The 16,716-nt window shown below is 43.9% G+C and overlaps 1 protein-coding gene across 4 annotated transcripts in view; it reads right to left on the reverse strand.

The window, feature by feature from the left end:
• The window catches only part of CLSTN1 (calsyntenin 1), a 28,351-nt gene that overhangs the window by 2,479 nt on the left and 9,156 nt on the right, over nucleotides 1-16,716 (reverse strand). The window contains exons 2-18 of one of the 4 annotated variants that reach the window (XM_033079819.1): nucleotides 16,475-16,597; nucleotides 14,066-14,095; nucleotides 12,508-12,703; nucleotides 11,325-11,533; nucleotides 10,954-11,103; nucleotides 10,671-10,856; nucleotides 9,320-9,568; nucleotides 8,364-8,485; nucleotides 7,472-7,634; nucleotides 6,326-6,376; nucleotides 4,564-4,721; nucleotides 3,807-3,955; nucleotides 3,097-3,323; nucleotides 2,641-2,811; nucleotides 1,989-2,134; nucleotides 1,299-1,434; nucleotides 468-652 (exon numbers count right to left, since the gene is read on the reverse strand). In XM_033079819.1, coding sequence (XP_032935710.1) covers nucleotides 468-652; nucleotides 1,299-1,434; nucleotides 1,989-2,134; nucleotides 2,641-2,811; nucleotides 3,097-3,323; nucleotides 3,807-3,955; nucleotides 4,564-4,721; nucleotides 6,326-6,376; nucleotides 7,472-7,634; nucleotides 8,364-8,485; nucleotides 9,320-9,568; nucleotides 10,671-10,856; nucleotides 10,954-11,103; nucleotides 11,325-11,533; nucleotides 12,508-12,703; nucleotides 14,066-14,095; nucleotides 16,475-16,597 — 2,651 coding nt within the window. The remainder of the gene's footprint in view (nucleotides 1-467; nucleotides 653-1,298; nucleotides 1,435-1,988; nucleotides 2,135-2,640; nucleotides 2,812-3,096; nucleotides 3,324-3,806; nucleotides 3,956-4,563; nucleotides 4,722-6,325; nucleotides 6,377-7,471; nucleotides 7,635-8,363; nucleotides 8,486-9,319; nucleotides 9,569-10,670; nucleotides 10,857-10,953; nucleotides 11,104-11,324; nucleotides 11,534-12,507; nucleotides 12,704-14,065; nucleotides 14,096-16,474; nucleotides 16,598-16,716) is intronic. The other 3 variants (XM_033079822.1, XM_033079821.1, XM_033079823.1) reach the window with 3 other exon arrangements.

The following is a 16,716-nucleotide window of genomic DNA, read 5'->3' on the forward strand; positions in this document are numbered from 1 at the left end:
TAAGAGTTCTGTGACAGTGCTATCAATCCTGGCACCCTAGACAAGGTGGCTCTGAGGTGGAGCAGTTCTGCAAATTCTACGGGAAAGGACCTTACAACAGGACAGAGTGTGAAGGTCACACATCCTTCTTGCTCCCAATTTTCTAAAAATTCAGACATCAGCCACAGGAGAAGGAACCATCATAAACAGATGCTTTTACAATGAATTCCTGCAAGTTTAGACAAAGGCAGGTTGTATTTAAGGCACTGTGCACGTGATGAACACTAGTGCTGGACACTGCCTGTAAAATCCCATTCTCCATCATGAAACTCTGACCCCTGCAAGATCCCAAACAACTGCTCTTGGCATTTGGCAGGTTGGGTCTGAATTCCCAGCTCAGGTCTCCCTCTGCCCCGTGCTCAGGGCTGGCTCTGCATGGCCAATCCCCCAGTGCAGCAGGAAAAAGGGCAGCAGCAGCCCAGGGTTACCTCCATGGGGTTCACAGTGATGGTCAGGGCAGAGTCATCCCAGTCCATCTCGTTCTCCTTGCCCGTGTCCTGGTCCCTCATGGTTCTCTGGTGCGCGGCGCGGATCCGGAACACGCCCAGGATGATCATGAACACCAGGAAGCTGACACACACCACGATCACCACCGTGGCTGTGCTGGGGACAACTGCACCACACAGCAACAGAGCAACTCTTACATTGTGCTAACAACTGCTGCCCAGCACCTGCCAGGGGAAATGGCTTCACACAAAATCTCATGTCTGTCACTGTATTTCAGCTATTTCACAGTTTGTCTACAGCCACATAAAAAGTCAGCAGGAAAGTAAGAATGAGACCTCCATTCCTTAAATATAATTACATCAATCTGAAGGACTGAAAACACAAGGAAAGCACATTTCACCACACACAGACTCCTCTCTGAATTGCCTATTTTTCTTCCTCTCACATCCTACACCCATGCCAAATTAATGTAATTAAAACAGAAAGGGCAGATACCATGACTCATCAAAAGAATAGCACTGCAATTCTTTCCTTCTGCCATTCAGAAGAAATTCTGTCCCAGTTCCTCACTGCTGGAGGTCTAGCAGACTACTCCCCTTTTCCAACACATACACACCAACAGAAGTTCTTCTGCTGGCAGGAAAGAGAATTTCCCTGGGTCTGAAAACTCACTCCTCCCTGCCTGGGCAACAGCAGAACAGGACTGAGCAGCTGCCTGTTTTACTAGTCCAACACTGGCTAAAACTCTGGGAGAAAAGAACTCTGCAACACCACAAAAAACCAGCTCAATTTCAATGGCTGAGAATCCTGACCTGAAAAGGGATGAGGGTTTGCCAAGTTGTGACCAGAGAGATCAACAAAGGAATGATGCACGGGGTGGATGAACTGTGGCTGGGCAGCAATGTGATTGGCATGTTCCACTGGGCTGGCTGTGTGGATGACATTCACCTAGAGACAAACAGAGAGTGTTAAACTCCAGAAACCCAACAGTTCAATTCTGAAAAGATAAAAATAAAGAGAAAAAAATTCGAATTTTAGTGCCTTTAATGCCATTTTTTGCTGTATTTCCATCTATTTGTTGTAAGCATACTAAATAATAATTAGCTTGTGTACCCTGCTGCAGAAGAAATGCAATTTCAGCCTCTCTGTGCTTTAACACAATCTCTTAGTACCAGAAATTTACACATCACACAAGCAAAACTGTGAAGCAACAGTGAACAGCACGTCCATCTGTGGCATCCCAGAAGTGACACACAAAGGCCACTCAGCTCTCTGGCAGCAGCACTCTCACTCCATTTGCTAAATTAATAATCTGTGTTTTCAGTGCCACCTTTGAACCTTCACACCTCCATCAGCCACACTGTTTCTTCTACAGACAATTTTATCTGAAGCTGAAATACAGGACTATAAAACACTGCCTGGGATGCTCACATCTCCTGGTATTCATTTAAAATCTGAACCAGTAACTGATGTGAGCCCCAGCCCCAGGGGCAGTCACCCACCTCCACCCTGAACTCGTTGCTGACGTAGCGGCCGTTGAGCTCGGAGCAGAGCAGTTTGAATTTCCTGTCGAACAGGGACGCCGTGTGCCAGTTCCTGTAGCGGATCAGGTGCAGAACCTCCTCGTAGTTGGCCATGGTGTCCACCCCTGTGGGACACACACTGCATCAACACTGCTCCATTCCTTCCCTAAGGCTTCTTTCAAGGAGTGCAGAAATGGTAACAGCACTGACACACGTGTGGCTCCACTGAAATCCTGTGCATTGGTTCTGTGAGAAAATCCCAAACCCTGGGGGTTTCTGAAGGGATTCTGGGAGCTTTTCTATGGAATATTTAACATAACAAAAGAATGATGCATGCCCTAAGCACTGCACTATCTGTGGAAGGAACAAGCCTTTTCTGGGGCAAAGCCTAACTGCAGTTCCACAGTCCAGAGGTGACCTGCTACTCAAACAGAGGAAAGAACAGAAGGAAGGTTCTAGAATGTTGTATTTTCTAGAATCACAGCTTTCTACAGAATTGGATTTCTAAAGATAGTCCAAGCTTGAAATTCCAAAACAATGAAGTGTTTGGAGTGTTACAAACCACCTCTCTAGAGCTGCTCCCTTTGCCAGTCCCTTCAGACCCTGCCAGCAGCAGCAGAGGAACCCCCACCTGTGATGATCATGCCCAGGTTGGAACTGCTCATCTCAATGCCTTTCTGCTGCAACCGAGTCATGTCAATCTCCAGGCTCTCCTGCTCCTGATTGAGCTCCTCTCCCAGCACTGTCACCTCACACATATCCAGGTTGTGCATGATCTCTTCAGATACCAAAGACTCTTGGACTAAAAAGCAGAGAAAAAACCAAAGATCAGAACAAATATTAAAATTTAGGCTTGAGGAGAACAAGTATTCACAAAATAATTATTTAAAAAACAAAATACAAACTACACACAAGGGATATTTACATGAGGACAATGGCCTGGACTTGCTATAACTTCCAGTAAGTTTCTGTTAACCCAGAGCAGGATCTACCCCTTTTCCCCCCTCACTGGATTCTGTATGAAAGGAGGAATCCCCAGCTGCCCCCGCAGGAGCCCCGAGCGAGCTGAGGGCGCTGCCAGTGTCACCTGTGGGATCCTCGTCCCCGTCCCCCTCCGGCTCCACCTCCCGGGTGATGGTGCTGATGATGCGGAGCTCCGGGAACAGGGACACGCCCTCCGAGCTCTCGAACTCCGAGGCAGAGCGGGCAAAGTGGTTGATGCCACTGAGGCTGATTTTTGGTTCCTCTGGCTGCAGGACCATGACATAGCCCTCCACAGAGGGAATGGACACACAGGCCTCCTCGTTGAAACACCTGAGAGACACGAGCAGGTTTGCAGTCAAGGTGGTTATTCAGAGGGAAGCACAATTGCACACAGTAATTGCTTTACACATTTTTGAAAAGCTGTCTCAGACCCAAGAGCCTTAGATAAATCCATCAGCTGCTCTGGAAAGTATGAAACAGCCACTGAGGGAGCAATCTTACAATTAATTTTACTTACAGTTACCATTTGGCCTCATTTCTGTGTTCTGACTCAGAGCCACAGGTAACCCCTGCAGTGGAGCTGTGGCACTGGAGACACCCCCAGCACTCTGGCAGTGATTTCCTCCCCATCTCACACACTCCCTGCTCCATTCCCAGGCAGAAAGCAGAGTGCTGGTGTGGAAAGCATTTGCTGCACTGAAATGTGTGAAGGTCACCCAGGCCAGGACTCCTTTGTTTCTCCCAAGGGAGGTCCATGAGCAGCAGGCTCCAGCCCCAGTGCCCAGGAATGCTGCAGCTCAGCACAGGACACACCTGACAGTGCTGCTGATCTTCAGCCTGCGAATGCCAGGCGTGGGGAACTGCCGGGAGTTCAGGTAGGAAATGTGCTGCATGGCCTTGTCCACCCTGTCAAGGTCATCCCCCTCTATGCTCAGCACCGACTGGCTCGGGTTCACGTGGATCTGAAAAAGGGAGAAAACCATAAGAGAACACAGTGACATGATGGGGCAGCTCAGACTGGAGATCAGCACTGGTAAATGCAGGATAATTACAGCCACACTCAAAGCAACAGGCTCATTATTTCCCAGCCCTGTGGCACAGTCTGAACTCCCCACTCACTGCCCTATCCCAGTGGAATGCATTTGGTGCTTCATTCTTTAAGAAAAAATCCAAGCACATATCACAGTTCTGGTTCTAGTAAGACAGAAGAGACACAGCTAAGATAAAGGAGAGATTTAGCTCTGTTCACACAACTTTGCTACTGAAAAAGCCACAATCTCATTTTGTGAAGCTGCTTGTTAAAGATCTCTTATTAGACAATCTGCACAGCTGGTAAAACAGAGGTTTACAAATATGGAGCTTCTCTTCAAGACTTAAAAGACAGCAAAGTAACTCATGCCTAAGACCACGTTTATACAAGAAAAATTTCTTAGTTTTATATAACATTAATTCAAAATACCACAAGAGATGAGTTTGCTATATTTGGGATACCCTGTTAACTCTGCAGTAAATATTGTAACTCATCAGGGAAGGAACATCCATGTTCCCCTTTGTTTATATGCAAATTTACCTTCACACCTTTGCCAACACCATCAGCCATCTGCAAGTCCAGCCCCTCTTTGCAGGTGTAGAGGCAATCAATGACCTTCTTGTTCTCCAGTTTTCCAGAACGAATCATCAGCCCTGCCAGATTGCCTCGGAAAAACTGAGCCATGTGCAGTTCACCACCTTCAAAAAACGAGGGAGGAAAAATCTTTACTTGTTTTGATCATTTTGCCTTTTCTTCAGCAGAACAGGTATGGCAGCTGATACACACAGTATCATACACATGCAGGTTAGTTCTCATCCGTTCTGGTGTTAACCTGGTGATTATGGTCAGGCAGAAAGGATGAAGCAGTTCACCATGCACGTGGCCCTCAGACAGCTGTGCCACCTCCAACTGACTGCTCCATGACAAGCATTTCAAAAGAAGCCCCATACAGCGAGGTGGTGCCAGAAACCAAACACAGATTGGATGGGATGAGCCATGAAACCTGAACCTGCCTGCTGAGGTAACACAGGACAGCATCCCTGCAGGTGGGAGGGATCTCCACTAAACCATCACTACAGCTTCTCCCTACTCCCAGGGCAGAAAGGAACTCTGTACTCTCAGACAGGTGTCCAAGAGTCACCTGCCCCCTCTAAATGTGCCACCTTCTCTCTGCAGAGTCAAGTGAGCATTTAAACCCAGGTAACTCATTTTCAGATACCACCTAGCAAGCCCTTTATTCCTCAGTGCTTTTAAAGATGTCACAATGATCACCTAGTCCACCTTGCTAAATCCTGGGGCCACAAAACACCACCTGGAAATGTGCATTTCAAACCCATCACTTACTTAGCAACCTTATTTTGGAAAGATGTTTAAGCCTGTTTTAAAAGTTCTAAGTGACAAAAGATCCTTGGTACAACTCAAATATTCAGTGGTGAAATGTCCTGTTACAAATTATACAATTTTCATATAGCTTCAGCTTCTGGACACCCTGGATGCTGCTCCCTCCTTGCCAATCTAAAGTGTGATGCACAGGTAGAAACCTCTTGCCAGTTAAATCCAGACTATTCCAGCAATTCTTAAATTTTACATAGAGTACATATCTTCAATTCACTTAAAAAAATATACATAATTTTTAAAGTGTCTCAAGACATAAAACCAACTGAACTATCACTAAAATTTGCTGAGGAAATAACCCTGTAGACAATGTGAAATATCTGGTAGCCAAAGCTCTTTTGTCCATTCACTGTAATTAGAATTTTATATAAATACCTGACCAAGTGAGTATTCCCTGCAAACTACAGGTCTGTCTTTACAAGCAGCCTGATCTAAATATGAACTCAATCTTGTTGTGAGAGAGGAGCAAAGGTACCTGAGCTCCAGAGGTCCTTCCCAATGCCCTGAACCAATTCTATAATAAAGATACATACCTACATGCATAAATACATGTATACAGGATGATGTATTTATGCTTTAACAAAACTGGATGGAAGAGATTATAGCTGATATTTTACGTCAGCAACTTCTTTTCACTGCAACCACAACTGTTGCAGATTTGTACATGGAGGTACATTTGGATGCAACCAAAAAATACCCAAAACAAACAAAAAACAAAATGCCAAAACCAAGCAGAAGTCAGCTGATGATGCTCTGCAAATAGAAGCACAATGAAGACAAGCCTAGGAGAGGATTATGTGAAGGTCAATGGCCCGAATGCAATGCCTGCATTTCATGCTGTGTGTGAGATGAAGCAATGTCTTGGCTTAAAAATGAAATAAAACAGTAGGGAAAAAACTCCAGCAACCTGCAGAGGTCTCAGGCACAGTTTCATTGTCATTTTCATTTCCTGTATATTCTGTAGAAAAGCAAGACAAAGAATAGGACAAGAGGGAAAGGACCAAGTAGTTACAATCTGGTAAACTCTCTAATCCCAGAAAACACAAAGCAGCACATCCCCCAAAAATTGCTTATACTGGCCCCAGCTCCTCAAGGATTCTGCACAGAGAGCTGCAGTGCAGGGAAGACACATCAGTGTGTTGTTCTAAGAACAGTCCTGGCACCACAGAGCCCCACACACAAGCAGCAGGGACAGCAGCAAAGCTGCAGAACACCTGAACCATGAGAGGAACCCTCACACAAACCACCTTTAGTGAGACAACACAAGTCTAACCGGCTCCATTTGAGGGGAAATTAAGGTGACATCCAGACTAATACAGCAAACACCAAAAGGTATTGAAAGCTGATCAAAAGAAGCCATTATCAACACAGATTTCTTAATCAATAATAGAATCACATGCTTTAAGCAGTCAATTTATCAAATGGAAGCACCAAAGATGAAAAATGGCTTTTAAATTTTTAAAGGAAATGTTAAAAGAACTTCTTCAAAAGGATAAAATCTCCTTCTCCTTGGAGAGGAGCTGTATGTATAACTTAGAGCAGCCTGAACAGAGCAGACAATAAAGCAGATGTCTATTTTTACAAGCACAAATGGTGGAGCACCCAGGAGACAGCACTGCTGTGCTGCTCTGCAGAGCTGTCTGCTGGACAGGCTCCCACTGAGGAGAACACTTTTCCTACAAGATGCTTTTCAACCTACTTGAAATGAAGTGTTCTGCCTGGTAATCTGAAGTACATGAGTTATTGCTCCAATTATTATTAAAAACAAGCTATCAGTATTCCCATGGCCAGCTCAAAAATCACGTTGATGGAACACAGGCTGGTGAGCAGCCTTGCATTCACACACCTGTGGCCAACGAGAAAACAAACAAGCACTCATGGAAAAAATGACTCAGAGGAAATATGTGATACCAGCTTGGAGCAAAACCCATCTGCAAGAGGCAAAACAAGTTACATTTCATGTACTGAAATTATCTGCTGGGTACTTCTAGATAACCACAAAGGTGTCATTTTAAAAAGTTAATTAGAAGTATTAACAACTGTAAATAGTTACCTTGCCAACATGCTCCTACCACCAGCTGTGTGTCTATCTTGGAAGGGTGCAGTGGGTAATCCTCAGTGACTGGGAAAGGATCATAGGAAACACCATCCACGTACAGAGACACTGCAGGAAATTCAACGTTCACCACGTAGTGGTGCCACTCTTTGTCACACACCTGAGTGGAGAGAGTTTTAAACATTCTACTGTCATGTTTTTTTCCATTACAGTTCAGTAATTGATCTGGTGCTATGTTTTACATAAACACACATGCAGATGTACCAACAGCATACAGCACAAGCCTGTACAGACACAGTTGATCTTTCACACACATGGCACACATCTGAAAAGCAAACTGACTGCCAAACATTAATAATAAGTTTCTTTATTCTGTTGCCAGTTCAGGAAGCTGCATATACTTCCTTTCCTTTAATTTTTATATTAAATAACAGCATACTTCAATCTAAAAATACATTACCTACATGCATGCACATCCTGAAATACTGTTATAAGATAACCTTACTTGACAAAGGACAGGTATCTGCTGAGAGCAACTGTTAAAAAAAATGACTATTTATCACAGACCCAGGGAGCTGAGAAAATGTCACATGCTCAGAAGTACTGGAATAAACACCTCCTGTTTTCCCAGGCACTCCCCCTTGGAGTGCACTTAGTGAAGACAACTGATGTCACAGCTCCAAGACCAATGCTGTATTTTGTACTCCACATTCAGGATGCCAAGGTGAAGCTGATTCACTCGATCACAAGTGAAACGAGCACTGCTGGGTTCTACAGAACAGGCCACAGGGTCTGGAGTGGCACAAAGTGTCCCTCACCAAGGACACTGCCAGGGACACGAGCTGTCAGTGGTGTCACTCCAGCACAGCACCCAGCAGCCCAGGCTCACCTGGTTGAGTTTCCAGTGGAACTCAGCAGGCTGGAAGGTCTTGCCCTGGGAGGGCTCCTGGCGGAACAGGAACACCAGGCGGCAGTTGTGCACGTACAGGCTGTAGTGGTGCCGGTTCATATCTGGGGGGGATGGACACAGTTATTTCCTGCACACCTCACCTACAAAGTTCACCTGCTCTGTAATTCCACACTCAAACATCAGTAATTGACAGGCAGTAACCAATGCACAAGTATATCAGGCATGGTAAGAGGATGTGAAACACCCACACAGCACTGAGGGCAAACACTCCTGAAGAACCCCTGAGGCTCAGAACAGACAGACCTGTCTCTACCCAAACCCAACCTAAACCAAGGCACAGCACTGAAGAGCCAGACATAAACCTGTCAGCAGGAGAAAAAGAGCTCTATTTTCAAACAGAAGAGCTTTTTTTTTTGTTACAAATGGCAATTACGGAAACAGGGATATCACATTTCCATCTTATTGATGGCATTTTCCAAATTATTGTTTCTGTGTCATAAGCAGAGAGAAATTATGCACAGAATTAAAAAAACCCAAAACTTCATCTCTGGAGAAATTATATCCTCCTAAGGAAAAAAAAGAGATAGAGCAGCAAATGCTGCCACTAGACCTGATATGTGTGTTGTAATGTTTTCAGGCAGCATCAAGAACAAGGCTATCTTTGGAGATGCAAACTCGAGGCTGCAGTGCCAGAACGTGATCTACCACACCAAAAGAAGTGCACAGTGTAAACTGAAATAGAATTAGAAAAACAAGTCTGCCCAATCTGAAGCTGCATAATCCAAGGCCGAGCCTAAACATATGCACAAACAGTGATTTCTAAAGTCAACTTCATTTCAGTTCCAAGAAAACCTTAAGGTAGAGAAAACACTGTCACATGCACTGCCAGAGCACATAAAACCCAGAGACTGTTTATAACTGAGGTATTGACAAACCTGTCTTGTCTGAATTGCACAGAATTGTCTCCTTCTCCTTGGTTCCAGGCCCGTGCCTCATCCACACTGAGATCATGAAGGGCTCTCTCAGATTGACGGTGACAACACCATCAGGGACCTTCACAGCCTGGGTGCCGTTGAACTCGAACACCTGGTCGCTGTCGTGGCCATTGTCCGTGGGCAGCCCCACAGTCCAGTTGGCAGCACTGCTTGGAGGGGGGAGCAGCTCAGCTGTGCCAGAGGCAGCACCTACAACACAAAGCTCAAGTGAAAACACACATTTAAAAACCACCACCAGTTTCTAATTCAGCTGTTTATCTCAGCACTGATTTCTCAGCACCCACTGTCAGGATTATGCATGACCATCACCCATATGCAGCAATTCTCCTTTTAAATAATGTGGCACTAATTACAGGCATCTAACACCGTGGTAACTTCCACAAATTTGACTTCTGGGTAGACAACTAATCTCATAATAAGCAAAACAGTTTCAATCTCCACAGCTGCACAATGTCATTTTGCCTCCATGTCAGGAAGCCTTTCATTAATGCCATTTGTCCCTCAGCCCCGTGAGCACAAAGCCTCTCTCCAGGCTGTGCTCGGCTGTGAGAGCAGGGCTGATGCAGAAGGAGTGCACACTCACCCCTCCCTGCAGCACAGCGAGCAGCAGGTACTCCAACGTCACACTGACCTCAATCAGGGAACAGCTCAGCAATTGCCTGGGTCTCTGGGGTTACAAGCTATTCAGACTTTCAATTACTTTCCACTGAGGTTGAAGACACAAATCGTGAGTGATAATTTATCCCGTAATCTCAATTCTTCCATATGGCTACAAAGGACTCACTGATTTTTTTATAAAACCTTTAACTGCAGGATAAGTGGGTGCCACAGGCCTGTATTCCTAGGGCAAGCACAGTGCAAATTTAACTGATCCAAGTTAACTGCTTTTTTCCCAAACTATTCTTTCTTGGTTTTCTCTCATTTTTCATCATGTATTTCCCAGATTGCTGCCATTATATCCATCATGCTCAGAAAAACAGAGGCTTTAATGGTTTTACCCTTCCACACAAATTCTTTCAGGTCTTGAACATGAATCACATGCAAGGGACATTATTAGTCTACATAAGACAGCAGAGGCAGAAGAAAGAGATTCTTCACCACATTTGAGAATTACTCTGGAAGTCACCTTCAGGCAATTTCATGCTTTTTGCTGCCAGTGAGGAAATGAGTTGAAGGGAACTATGTGCAAATGAAGACCAGATCTACTCACTGATTTCTGCTCTAACATAAAATTCAAAGCAAAACTAGTAAGCAAGTGAGACCACTTTTATTTTAACAAAAGCCTTCTTACCACAGAGCCTGTGGATAGATTTCTCAGAGTAGGTGTCTCTATCACAGCCTTTTCCAATATGGTTGGTTTCCAGTTCCACCGTTGCTTCAACTGAGGTTATTGGCTCATCACATGTCTCCAAATGCATCCCAGGGAACAGAGCCAAAGAACCAGTGCCAGGCTCATATTCTATTCTTTTGCTCCAACCTGAACATTTATCCAAAGAAACAATATTAAATATCTCTCGTGTTTAACTGAAGGTACAGCAAATGCTAAAAGCAAAGAGGAAAGAGAGCAAACTAACCTTGCCAGCCAGGCTTGCACGTAGGCTTAATGCTAATTTTAACCAGCACATCCTCAGCAGCTCTCTTCTTCCCACAGTCATAGGCTGTGACTGTCAGTTTATACTGGTGTTCTTTACCATAGCTCAACTTTTCTGTGTTTTTTATATAACCTGGCAGAGGAAAAAGGAAATTGTCAGACATCAATACAACTTTTCAGGGTCATTGCTGCATAAAATGCATCCAGGTACCATCTATGTCCTTCATACAGACTTGAACAAACTCATCTGCAAGTGAATCACCCTGCAGGGTTTGAGTCTCCAGGCCCAGAGCCTGCTGAGCAGGCTGAGTGCTGTTCTCTGGTGACAGTGACAGCCCCAGCCCCAGGTCTCACCGTCCTTGTCGATGGCAAAGGGCACGTCCGGAGTGACGATCTCGTAGCTGCAGATCTGGCTGAACTGGGGGGAGCAGTCTGCATCCACAGCCTCCACCTTGAGGATGCTGTCATACCTCTTGCCCTCGATCACCGTGGCCTTGTAGGACTTGTCCTTGAACACCGGCGCGTACTCGTTCACGTCGTTCACCTGGATGTGCACTGTGGCCCTGCAGGGACACACACAAGTTCACAGGGACTGCACTGACCTACAGCAGCTCCCTCTGCCCCAAACCCTGCAGTGACACACAGGGCTCCAGGGACTGCACTGACCTACAGCAGCTCCCTCTGCCCCAAAACCCTGCAGTGACTCCCTCTGCCCCAAACCATGCACCTGACAGCTCTGAACCTGCACTGCTCCTGTGCCAGGAGTTTGCAAATAAAACTCAAACCCTGCTGGAGTTACAGAACAGCAAGGTTTTGTCACCAAGCTGACCTCTGCTACTCTATTCCTCATTTACACCCCTCTCTCTGTTTCACACAACTCCTCGTATCCCACATGCTCTGCAGATGTTCACACCAAAGTGTCAAGCAGTTATTCTCAAGTGGGTTTTCTAGAGACTATTTTATATTGTGGTTTATTCCCTAGACAAAGATAAGCTAAGGACTGCTTTGTTCCCATTCTTTAATGTAGGCTCCATGCTATTGATCTTGGGCTCTCTGGTGAGCTGTCTGGAAATCATAGAAACATTAATGCTTTGGCATTTTGTTAAGCTTGATATAGGCTGACTTCTTGAACCAGTTTCTTGGATTTAGAAACTGAATTCCAAAACAACGTCCAGGCCTGGTATCCCATGCTAACTCCACCAACTCAAGACAGGATTTTAAGTGTATGAGCAGTTTCCCTGCTTCCATCCCCACCTGGTTTTCTAACATAAATTCAGAGACACCAAGAGATAAAGCAGTGCCACCTAAAATACAAATGAAGGGATGTCCAAGCAGTTCATGTCCATTTGGCTGCTCTGTCAGTTATTATCACTGCCCTGCAGGAGCAGGGAGGCTGGAGCAGATTGCCAGTGTGGTGCCATGGAAAGCTTTCCAGCAGAACACTTGGCTCCCATTTCCTCTCAATGCACACCACACAGCACACAGGGAGCAGACCCCTCAGAGCCAGACCCCCTCAGCCCAGCCCAGGCTGACTTACTTGTGGGATTTTTTGGCATTTGCTCCATCTGGTCCCCTGCCACAGTCGTAGGCCTGGATGGTGAAGGTGTAGTCCTTCTGCAGCTCACAGTCCAGCTTCTCCTTGGAGCGGATTATTCCCTCACCAGTGGATTTATCCACTACCACTGCTTCAAAGGGAACATTCTGCCCGTGGATCTTAAACCCACAGATCTCACCTACAGAGTTAAAGCAAAGACAGGTTAGAACTGGTCAACGTGATGATGCATTTTTAAAATAAATGACCAAATATTTTGCAGCCAGGGGTTTGTGAGGGTCTGTGGACAAAGCAAGAGCACTGTGCTTTAAAATGGGTGAATTCTGGGAACTTTAGTAAAAAGAAGCAAACGTCTGCCTTCCAAGCAACTTGTTTATTTTGCATCCATTCATGCAGGAGTACAAAAGAGAAAAAGAGAAATGTAGACAGGCATTTCACAGGAGTACTTGAGACAGCTCTAGGGCAAGAGTAGATCTTATGTGAGCAAACAGCCACGGCCACTGGTAATATCTTCTATGCCAAGCTACTGGCAATAGCTGGGCAGCTGGTTCACTTTGACCAGAGCAGGAGGTTAAAATGCACAGTTACAAGTCAAGGGATGAAAAGGCTTCGAGTACAGGTTCAGCACCAGAATTACAGAAATTCTGTCAACAGATCAAAGGACAAAGTCTTCCTGTGCAATGTACCTGGCTAAAATCAGGGAATCAAAATAAACTACTGAATGAGAAAGGTAGAAATACCAACTTCTCAGGCATCCATTTCAACAGCTATCTATAACATGGGCCAAATGTTAGTCAGGGAAGCTCTCAGGGAACCATTTAGAAGGCTTTCCTTCTATTCCAACTCTTCACCTGCTAACTTGGAAGAGAAGTCCCCAGCACATCATTTTTAAACACATCTAAGCCCAAGGCTGCACTCCTGGCTGGCACAAGCCCAGCACACAACAAAAGCCACTCCATAAACTGTCTGACCACCTACACTGTGTTTTTACCTCTGAACTCGTTATATTCTGATGGGGATTTTCCACACCAACAAACCCCACTATTTTGCTATGACAGTTGCAGTGGTTTCTTAGTATCAACAACACACTCCTCATGAAAACATGTCCAGAGGTATTTAAAAAAAGGGTTGATTCACATTTTAAACCACTGAAGTCAGTGCTGAAGGGTGTGCACTGCAGGGAAGGTGCTGTAATGCTTCAGCACTTCAACATCACTGCACAAAGCATGTGGCAAACTTCAGCTGTCCCAAAGAAGTGAGAATATCAGAAATGCTGATTTTCCCCAAACAACTTCTTCAGTGTCCACACAATGTACAATAACCCCAAATGGTTCAAATGGATGTCTGATTTACAGATATTTCTAACCAAGGGTTTGGTTACATAACACTTTTTATCAATATATTTTAAAATAGAAAACAACTGGGAGAATAAATGGGACAAAAGAGCATGACAGGATCTTCTGTTTCAGTGCTGATTCCCCATTTCATAACCAAAGTTAGTAGGTTAATATTCATAAAAGGGATAGAAAGAACCCTTTATCACCTTCTTTGGTGACTGTCACCTCAAAACTCTCTAAAGGGAAAAAAGACAAACCCAAGTCAGTAACAGGAAAGGTTGAATGGGAGCAAATAAGGAAAAGGCAAAGATGCACACATTACACAGAAAAGCTTTGGAAATACTGCATTTTAAAATTCCAGTGGTGATCTGCTGTAACTGTTACAATTTTAGAGTTTTAGTTATGTTAAATATGATTTAATCTTTTAACTCCAGGTTTTCATTCACATAATTTTGAAATATTTCATATGATCAAGGTTTTGTTTTCTCCTTTTCTTTTTTTAATAATACCAACAGTTAACAAGATATTTTCAAAATTGCATGCTGATGAATAACTGTCCATAAAGCAGAATTTATCCAAATTTATTTACATTACTCTATATAAAGTATTGCCACAATTTGTGACTAAAAAAATATACACATTAAATTGTAATCCTGATGAACACAAGTTTTAATTGAAGGAATGTGGAGGGAGAGTTATATATTTTCCTATCAGTACAGTATCAAATCTGACACAAAAATAGCTGAAAACACTATTGCAACATAATTTCCTCCTAGGTTTGCTACCAAGTGAGCCACAGACGGGACTAGAGTGAAATCTGTTTGCCCAGCGTCATCTCCTCTACAGGACACTTCTTTTCTAAAATCTCCCCTCTCAGCTGAGCCCAGCCTTGCCCAGGTCAGGAGAGGAAAATGAAGGTCTGTGGCTGGGAAGTGGTTTTCTCCTGGGGTGGGGGAAGAGGGACTGAAACCCTGTTAGAGGCACATCAAAAAACCAATGAAACACTCAAACATCTGGCTGGAGACCCTCCACTGCACTCTCACAGCAGAACACATCCAGATACAACAGTGCCTGTTTCAAATCTGCAGAAATTCAGCTCCTTTTTGCACAGCAAAGGGGAAATCCCTGCTGGAGAGCTTCAGCCATCAGACTGATTTTAGGCACAAACAATAAATGTACAATAAAAAAATGTAACTGTCCTTTATTTTATTTTCATTTTTTCAGCAAAACCACTTAGGATCAAATTCCAAGATGACTCAGTTTGTAATGCAGAAAAGATTCAGTGAGGAACAAGAATGGTCACTCCTCTCCAGCAGATCTGTGACAGTGATGCTGCAGGAGACTGATTCCATCCTGTCCCTGTGTGCCAGGCAGCTGAAGGCAAGCTGGCATGACTGCATTTACAAAGTGTGTCATTTCAGATTAAAAACCATACAAATAACCCAAGAAATAAACATCTATATAGCCCCAGTTATTTCTGCACACCTGAATTTTAGGATCCTACCACAGCAGAGCAATAAAATGTTACTTTTACTTGCCCCACAGTTCATGTACTACAAAGCACCTAAATGAACTCGTTCTGAGATGTTTCGACACGCTCAAAATTGAAATAAAGCAAAAAAGCTCTACTTAAAGTATTTTAAACCTGCAGACAGTTCAGAAGTTTCACAGCTCAGCTAGAGGGCACAATTAATTAAAATATCCAGCCTTTTGAAGCATGAATAAATTAGGTTTTGAAGCAGGAATCCAGCAGCAGGGGCTGAAGCAGCCCCTGAATCCCGAGCAGAGCTGTTTGCTGTGAAAGCACAGCTCTGAATCCCCAGAGGGGCTGGACACCAGCACCTACATTTAAAGCACTTGAGAACTGCAAGAGGTGATTTCATGTTCTCCTCATCCCTGGGAACACAGGTCAGGCTTCCCATTCCTCTTTTCAATTAAGATTTTGTGTATCCAATTAATGAATACAGTATTCCTAAACAAAAGTTTTCAGAAAAAAATTCTACTGCATAAGTTAATAAAAAAATTGTCAGTCCCATGTTCAAAGTGAAGAATTAGCCCACACTTGGCACATATCTTGTGTATCATTCTCTATATTCTTTACTAGAGGAGAAAAAGCCTTTTCTTCTGCCAGAGGAAGCTGTTCAGTTTTTAAAATACCCCAGACTGTTAAGTAAACTTATCATAGACATGCAATCCTAATTCTACTAATTAGTATTTTCACTCTATTAAGACACAAATAAAAAATGCTAAGGAAACCAAAACTCTTTTCAGAATGGTAAAGAAATCATTATTTCAGAACTCCCACGCTGACTGCTGTGAAATGTGGATTCTAGAGGATTGAGGAAAAGGACAGACACTATGAAAATAAATCAAAAATAAAACACCAGAAAAATTACCACGTACACATGAAATTAAAGAAGCAAAGTTCTTTCTGGTTTGGATACTTGGATAGAGCTGCAAACCTGAAATAAACACTGGTCCATGCACACACATTTCCTAGGATCTAGAAGCCTTGAAATGTTATGCTACTGTTAGGGAAAACACAGTGACACAGAGCATTTGCCCCAGGAAAGCATTTCCACATCTCCAAACAGAAATGGAGATGGATTCTTTACCTGCAAAACGCAGAGGTGCATCTTTGTCCAGGGCTATTAAAGGGGGGTCCAGGAGCACCGTGTTGTCATTCTCTGTAACTATGCCATGGTAGGTGGTTTCAATCCATGGCTTATGCTTGTTAACTGAAAGGAAAACAAAGCACAAAGTCAAAACATTTCAAACTGACAATGAAAACTTGAAAAAATGCTTTGCAATACGAATTTCAGTATTTTCCTCTTTTATAATTCTGAATAAAAGACTC

Source organism: Catharus ustulatus, chromosome 24, assembly GCF_009819885.2.
Source record: "Catharus ustulatus isolate bCatUst1 chromosome 24, bCatUst1.pri.v2, whole genome shotgun sequence".
NCBI lineage: Eukaryota > Metazoa > Chordata > Aves > Passeriformes > Turdidae > Catharus > Catharus ustulatus.